Source organism: Perissodus microlepis, chromosome 5, assembly GCF_051167445.1.
Source record: "Perissodus microlepis isolate ML-2025 ecotype Zambia chromosome 5, ASM5116744v1, whole genome shotgun sequence".
Taxonomy (NCBI): domain Eukaryota; kingdom Metazoa; phylum Chordata; class Actinopteri; order Cichliformes; family Cichlidae; genus Perissodus; species Perissodus microlepis.
The window spans coordinates 16,505,560-16,513,173 of record NC_140465.1 but is presented as its reverse complement, the minus strand read 5'-3'; the positions used below and the strand labels follow the sequence as shown (position 1 = coordinate 16,513,173).

At 42.8% G+C, this 7,614-nt stretch overlaps 1 protein-coding gene across 4 annotated transcripts; it reads left to right on the top strand.

The window, feature by feature from the left end:
- Positions 1 to 15: 15 nt before the first annotated feature.
- atf7b (activating transcription factor 7b) lies at positions 16 to 6,705 on the top strand. Of its 4 annotated transcripts, none has more exons than XM_084928293.1 (12): positions 16 to 331; positions 1,266 to 1,327; positions 1,568 to 1,664; positions 1,812 to 1,939; positions 2,038 to 2,163; positions 2,253 to 2,410; positions 3,104 to 3,200; positions 3,322 to 3,441; positions 3,568 to 3,717; positions 4,177 to 4,350; positions 4,487 to 4,592; positions 4,739 to 6,705. In XM_084928293.1, exons 2-12 carry the CDS (start codon positions 1,280 to 1,282, stop codon positions 4,966 to 4,968), a joined length of 1,434 nt encoding a protein of 477 aa, XP_084784419.1. In that variant the 5' UTR covers positions 16 to 331; positions 1,266 to 1,279; the 3' UTR covers positions 4,969 to 6,705. The 4 variants fall into 4 exon arrangements, with proteins under 4 accessions (XP_084784419.1, XP_084784416.1, XP_084784420.1 ...); XM_084928290.1 differs by having other exon boundaries at positions 18 to 331; positions 4,162 to 4,350; XM_084928294.1 differs by having other exon boundaries at positions 18 to 331; positions 4,162 to 4,350; positions 4,712 to 4,815.
- Positions 6,706 to 7,614: the final 909 nt, after the last annotated feature.

Genomic DNA, 7,614 nt, shown 5'->3' with positions numbered 1-7,614 from the left:
GCGCGTTTGGCTTAGTCTTCAGTGGGTGTGTTCATAGCTTTCGCTGGTAGTTGACGCGAACACAGCGGAATATATATGTAGAGTTGACATAACGGCACATTGAGATAAAAGTCGGGGAATATGTAATGATTCATATAATATCAATCTTATTTCGTGTAAAATCTACGATCCCTCCCGCACAGAGAAATCCTGTTACATAATAACTCTTCCAAGTTCTCTCGCGGTATTTGGGTAATGGAAGTGTCAAGAGTGTCAACAACGGCCAAGCAGCAGCACAGCAGCGCTGTCCGGAGCTGGGAGGGGGGGAGTGAAGAGGCAGTCTAAACGTGGGGTAAGTTTAGGGCATATTTTAGTAAAATGTAATGTAAATCGTCATTTACAGAAAAAAAAAATGTGTGTGTATATGTGTGTCTGGATATTCATAAGGCATGCACCGCGCTCATACAGTCGTGGCTTGGTATATGGGCACTATTTAGCATTAGCGTGCTAACGTGTAATGCTAGCTACTAAGTTGGCGGACGTGTTAGTGTAACTTAAGGCAAGCTAACGAAGCTTCCATTAGCACTTAGCATGGGCTCAGCTAGGGGATTGTACTTGCACTAAACAGCTTTATTTGCTAGACGTGTCGCGCCTTCTGATATTTGGAATGAGTTTGTTCAATGTTAGCTTCCATGTTCGCTATAATGACACGTATGTCAGGTTGTGGAAAACAGTATTTCACGTGCTTAGCAATGTGGATGTGCTACCTTGCGGCCCATGTCTCATTAAGTCATAGCTAACCAGTAATGAATTGGTAACCTGTGTGTCCTGTCCACAGTCTGTAACCCATGTCTTATAGCTAACTACATAGCCGGACTACATCGACAGCGCTAATAGCCAACGCCAGTGACTCGATCCTGCTAAGTGGAGGTTGCATGGTGAGGTGCTTTGGCTCTTGCTGCCTCATCGTTGAACGCTAGTCCAACATTATACCCAACCGAGTCTAAAGAAATGCTCAAAACAGGCCCACAGTCTTCGGCCTGTGTCCCTCCTATCCAGATGTTATTGTGATTTTGGTGACAGATGAGCAGGCACGTTTAATTATGACGATTTAGATTGTAGTTCTGATCAGCTCCATGACACTCAAGCTGATGCTGTAGGTTAAGAACATTTGGTAGTAACATATCTGGTGCCCTTATGTAATATGTCTTGAGAACCTGAGCATCAGCTAGTTTATCGCCTAATAAATTGGATGACATTGCTGTGTTTGTTGCTTTCTTTTACAGATCATTTGTCTGAGATGGCGGATGACCGGCCCTTTGTATGCACTGCCCCAGGATGTGGGCAGGTATGATTTCTTAAGACATACCTCTAACTCTAAACAGCCATAGGGGTCTGAATCTCTGCTTTTTATTCTCTTGTTATTTACTGAACCCAGCTTAGCTCACCAATTACGATTGCTGATAAGGTGCTGTGTAATGTATGATGAAACATTGCTTTAATAGTGGAAACCAGGCGTTATTAATCTCGCATCAGGATTAAAACTGTCTTGATATTCCTTAAATGTCATGTGTGGTGTCTTTTGCAGAGATTCACAAATGAAGATCACCTGTCAGTACACAAACACAAGCATGAAATGACATTAAAATTTGGTCCTGCCAGGACAGACTCTGTTATCATTGCAGGTAATGGCATCGCCATTTGTCTTTTTTAAATTAATCCGTGCTGAGGAGGTGGTCAGTGCTCTGAATAGATGAATTGTATATAATAGTCTGTGTCTGAAGGTGATATTTTTGTCCACTAATACTGACAGTTTTTTTGTTTTTTGGCAGACCAAACTCCCACTCCCACACGTTTTCTGAAGAACTGTGAGGAGGTCGGTTTGTTCAATGAGCTGGCCACCTCCTTCGAGCAAGAGTTTTGCAAAACGCAGGAAGATGATCAGAGGACGAAAAACCCGGTGAGAAAGACAGGGTTACTGTAGATCACGCGGTGTGCTGGTTTCGAGATAAAAATCTGAAGGCTTTCATCTTCTCATCTTTGCTTTTGGTCTTCAAGGCCGCATCTTTACAAACACCATCTGAAGTAAAAGATGAGGATGAGGGGCCCTTACAAGTCGATTCTTCTCCTCCTGGAACTCCTGATTCCTCGTCCAGCATGTCAGAAAACAGCAGAGACTCTAGGGTGAGAGCTGTGTTGTAATTTGCTGTCCTTGCACGCAGGTAAAAATGATGGACACACAAAAATAGTTACATTGCTTAATTTATTAACAGGAGATCTACACAAAGCCCGTGGCAAGCTCTGCTCCCACTCCAACTATTGTGCGTCCTGGTTCTCTTCCCCTTCACATGAGTAATGACTCACTACACCCCACGTTGCCATCTCCAACCTCCGTCATCACACAAGCTCCACCCTCCAACAGACAGCTTGGGTAAAATAATTTAGGTTGCTGTGGTTTGCTTTACTGTTTGTGGACCATGCTGACAATTTGTAAAACTTAAAATGAATTAACTGCTGGTAAAATGTAGAAATTATAGGTCTAATTTCACATGACCAACTAGCAAGAAAGTCAGTAATCCAGTCCAACCAGAAATCAAAGATGGGGCTGTTTGATTTTTACCTGGTGGGGAGATATGCAACAGTTGCTACAACAGAGACCTGGTACACCTGCAGGAGTGAATTTTTAAAATTAGAGGGAGGTGAATATCTATTACTACATGAAGTCTACTGTGGAAGGTCAAATAAAAACGCTAATCGGTGAAGCTCATGGTGCAGTAATGTGTCCAGAAAGGATAACCGAAAGCATCTTTTTGTTTTTTAATTTCCTAAAGAAGTATGGTTACTATCATCGTATGTGTCTTGATCTACTATGGAAATTGAGGCAGGTGTTGGAGAGCTGCAGCTCTGCACCACTCCGATTCTCCAGACTTGCGTGTTCCTCAAGCCAAGCTTACCTTTGAGAACTTTTGAGTCACATCTTCATGCTGCTTGTGTAAGCTCTGTACAGTTAACTCATGAAGAAGTGTTCATCGGAAAAGTGAAACACTGTAAGCCTGATCTCTGCTCTATCAGTGGGAACACAGTGGAGAAGCACCTATTTACAAATGTCTAATCTGGCCAACAGCTCTCCCACAGGCTCGTATCCACTGGTGAGGCACCTCCCTAATGGGCAGGCAGTTCCTCTCTTGCCCAGTCCTGTGCAGATGACCTCAGTTATATCTGTAAGATATTTTCCTGAAAAATGAAAAACTATACAACAAATTGTACTTGGGATGGAATTTTAACATATCCTTTTGGTTTTTCCCTCTCTTCCACTTTATGGATATTCGTTGCTATGTGGAGCTTGCGAGGCCAGTGAACACAGTGCCTAACATCCCTGGGATTCCAGGACCGCCTGTTGGAGGCGCTAGCAGTGGTTCATCCTCCCCATCTGGCTATACTCTTCACTCTGAGGCAAAGATGGTGAGACCATCAGTTGTACTTTCATCATTTTGTAGGCTGCTGGCTAAACATTTCATTTACATAAACAAACGAATGACATTTATAAAACTTTTACATGACCTGGGTGTTGTCTCTGTGTCTTTTTAGCGGTTGAAGGCAGCTCTAACTCATCAGGGCCCAGGAGCACAAGATAGCATCGGTGGAGGGTCAGGATCCATCCCTGCTGTTCCACAGCGACAGGAACAAAGCCAGCAGCCCTCTCAAAACTCTGATGCACCATCACCTGCCCAACCACAGGTAGGTAGTGCACATATCATACAAGTTATGTGGTCCTAGAGCACACCTAGGACTATAGACTGTTAAATGTGTGTGATGAAGGAAAACCTTTGAATGTTCCCTCAAAAAGCTAAATGAGACTCAATGCTAACAGCTGTAGTTTTCACATTATTGATGGCATCAAAGAGAAAAATTTAGCAGAATGTCAGGCTTGTCCAAAATTTATGCTCACGTATGCAAAATAAAGGCTGAGTCAGTTTAAGTCAAGCATGAGCATTGGATTTAGTGTGTTTTGGTTTGGATGCTTTAATTTGACAGTTAAGGGCACCAAATTGTCTGCTACTCCTGAATTTTTACCCCTGTTAAATGTCAGGAGTTCCTTATGCAGTTGTTCTGTTTTCCCCCACTTACTGATCACATTTGGGTTTACAAGTAGCCAACTTTTACCCCCTCCTCATTCTCCAGGTGTCCCCTGCTCAGCCAACAGGAGGCAGGCGGCGGCGAGCAGCAGAGATGGACCCTGACGAGAGGAGGCAGCGTTTTCTGGAAAGGAATCGGGCAGCTGCTTCCCGCTGCAGGCAAAAGCGGAAGCTGTGGGTGAACTCTCTGGAGAAAAAAGCAGAAGATCTGGCCAACATGAACGTCTCCCTCACAGTGAGTCGTCTCCAGGGCATAACATCAAGCATGTAAACACCCTGGTGGTCATAAATGGGTTTCTGTGTTGATATGGTAATAACGGGGCATGATGGGAATGATTTATGTACTGTATTTCTTTTTGTGCTGCTGTCAGAATGAAGTAACCCATCTGAGGAATGAGGTGGCACAGCTGAAGCAGCTTCTCCTGGCCCACAAGGACTGCCCTGTCACTATTATGCAGAAGAAGGCAGCTTTATTAGGTAACCAGTTGAGATAATGAACTGACCATCAGACTTCTTGTACTGTGTCACTTGTGCCAGGATTCATCTGTCACCTCATCCCATCTAATGCATTATTTTTACTCGCTCACCTCTCTAAGGGTGAATGTTGCTCTCTCTGTCTGTAGCTGCAGGAGGAGAGGAAACCTCCAGGGATACTTCCACTGAACCCATCGGCTCCCCGGCGGCAGTCATTCAGCACGTGCCGTCGCCCTCGGCAGCAAGTCCGGGGGCCACCATCAACGGGCTGAGCGTGCGGGCTGCAGAGGCGGTGGCCATGTCGGTCTTGGCCGGCATGGGATCGGGCCAGGCTGCAGGGGTTGTCATGGCAACGCAGCCGCAGTCCACCCCGAGATGATCCGCAGACACTTAATAGACCAGAATGAACTCGAGTGGCATTCGGAGGTCGGACTCGTGCAAAGATTTCTGAAAAGAGGAAGCTGCCCTCAAATCCCTCTCCCCTTCCAACCCACACCCCAAAACTAAGATCCACTTCCACGCCCACCCAATTCCCTCACAGTCGCTGATAATCACACAAAGACGCGGCACAGTGCCTCCATCAGCCCTCCACTCCAAGCAGGCTCCCTTTTTCATTGAAGCTTCGTCACTCTCTCTATGTAAATATGAATTACACGTCAGACACTCACTCTGCAGGGTTTGGGGTAAGTTCTTGTTCAGTTCTGACACTTGGGAAAGGTTTAAAGGCTCGAGAAGAAAAATCTGAATGGAAAATCATTGCATCGGAAACATCGTTTTTTTTGTAACTTCCTTTCACAAAGCCACTGTAGTCCACCTTCTTCCTACACACTGGTTGTGATGAGTTCTTTTTTTTTCTTTTCTTTATTTGTCCTTCCCAGGCTGACACTTTTTCTGTAAAATATCTTGTATTTTTCATGTGTAAGAAAAGATTTTTTTATGCCCGATATGTTAGTCAGATAATGTTTTGCTAATGCAGTGAAAGTCTGAGGAGAGCTGAATGCAGTGAGCAGTAGCCTGGAAAGTGTTTCTATTGTTTTGTTTTCAACCTGTTCTTTCAGTTTTGAGTTAATACACTTGTTGCTTTAGTCAGCTGAGTTCTTAGCAAACCAAATTGTAGATGGTGTTCACTGTTTACCCTGTGATTGTGTGCCTGACACTTTTTTTTTTTTTTTTTTTTTTTTAATCATGTATTTTAACCCATTCAGAATGGATGACATGTTAGTCCTGTGTATGAAACCCTATTGACTGCATGGAGTATTTAAGGGTGAAGATTACCACTGTTTGTGATTCATCCTATTCACTGTTTTCATGTTATTTTTCGGTTCTCTAACATTGTTATCAATGCAAAAATCGTTGTAAGGATTCCATCCTCGGTCCTAATGTAACACACTTGAAAAGTTTGATCCTTCAGACGGCCTTTAAATGATAATCATACGTAGATTTTTAAACTCCAGTACCCATGCATTTCAGTTGAGGAAAGACTAGTGCAATATATTTTTCTATTGAATATCGATGTTCTTGCATTTAGATGACATGTGTAGTCCAGCTGCTGAGGGGGTGGTGGGTGTTTGGTCGAGTTTTAAAAGCTAAAGTTATGAGGTGACCAAAGCAAATGTGAAGATAAGTATTCTTGAGTGAATGAGATTTGTGATTAGTGTGCATTTTTAGAGAGTTACAGGTGTCCTGGTCTTGTGTGCTTTCCACCTTTTGACGAGCCGTCTTGTATAATGAAGTAGACTCAATACTTGTGCACGGTGCTTCTTTTTAATTGCAAGTTTTAAAATGCAGCTTATTTTATATGGCATTGTACTTCCAAGACTATCATATTGCCCCCCTCCCTGTTGCTCTTTTATAACATGTCTTTGTTTTAAGATGTTTATTTTTGCTCTGTGGGTATGTTAGACCCCCCCACCCCACCCCCAATTCATGTAATAGTACTTCCCCTTAATTTGTAAAGAGGACAGTTTTTAAGTGTTTAGCGTCAGTGAATCCACATGGGAAAATGTCTTGGAAGGAGTTTACTCAGGCCTCAAGATGGGATACATTATTTGTGTACAGTCTCAACTAATGAATAAGTTGTCTTGAGCAAATAATAAAAATAAATTAATGAACCTGATTTGTGCTTCAGTAATAGTATGTTGGGGTTAAAAGTAAGCTGCTTTTAAGCCTGCAAGTCATTTTTCATTAAACTTATCGCATCTTTTTGGGTGCAGCTGATGAAACAATGGCATAAAAATTTCCACTTTTTTTTTTTTTTTTTTTTTTTTTTTTGGTTGGTGGAAAACCAAAAACAAGTTAAAGGGTGTTAAATGCAGGATCTAGACCACTGATTGAAACATAACTCTAAACATAGTGTTGCCTTTACTGCTGTCAAAATAGGTTGGTTAACCTGGCCAAAAGGGCAACAACGTAGATGCATAGAAACACAAATTCTGTTTGTTATATAAATATTATTATAATTATACAAATTAACAGTATTTACTCAAATAAAATAGTTGCACACAGATCTCACCAGGGCTTGACATGGTTAAGACGAACCCCTGAAGTTCAAACTGATCATTAGATTTAAAGGGACTTTGAACATGGCAGAGTTGTTGTGTCAGGTGGGGGTGGTCTGAGTAATTCAGAAACTGGTTATCTAGTAGGATTTTTCACACAAGCACACCAGCCTAGAGATGGTTATTTCCATGCCACCTTGAGCACACCCAAACTTGTCTGATCTCAAAAACTAAGCAGGTAAGCAGGTCTGGCCTGGTTAGTACTTTGATGGCAGACTGCCTTGGCATACCAGGTGCTTTAAGTTTGGGTTGGCTTTAGCTCAGGAGGCGTCTACTAAACGGAAAGTTGGTGGTTCAATCCCTGGCTCCTCCAGTCTGTATGCCAGATATCCTTGGGCAAGATACTAACCTCATGTTGCGCTCTGATGCATCCATTGGTGTGTGAATGTTGGATAAAAAGTGCTTGTATGACTGAGTGAATAAGGTAAGTTGTATAAAGTGCTCGTCTGAAAAAAAGAAAGCATCCA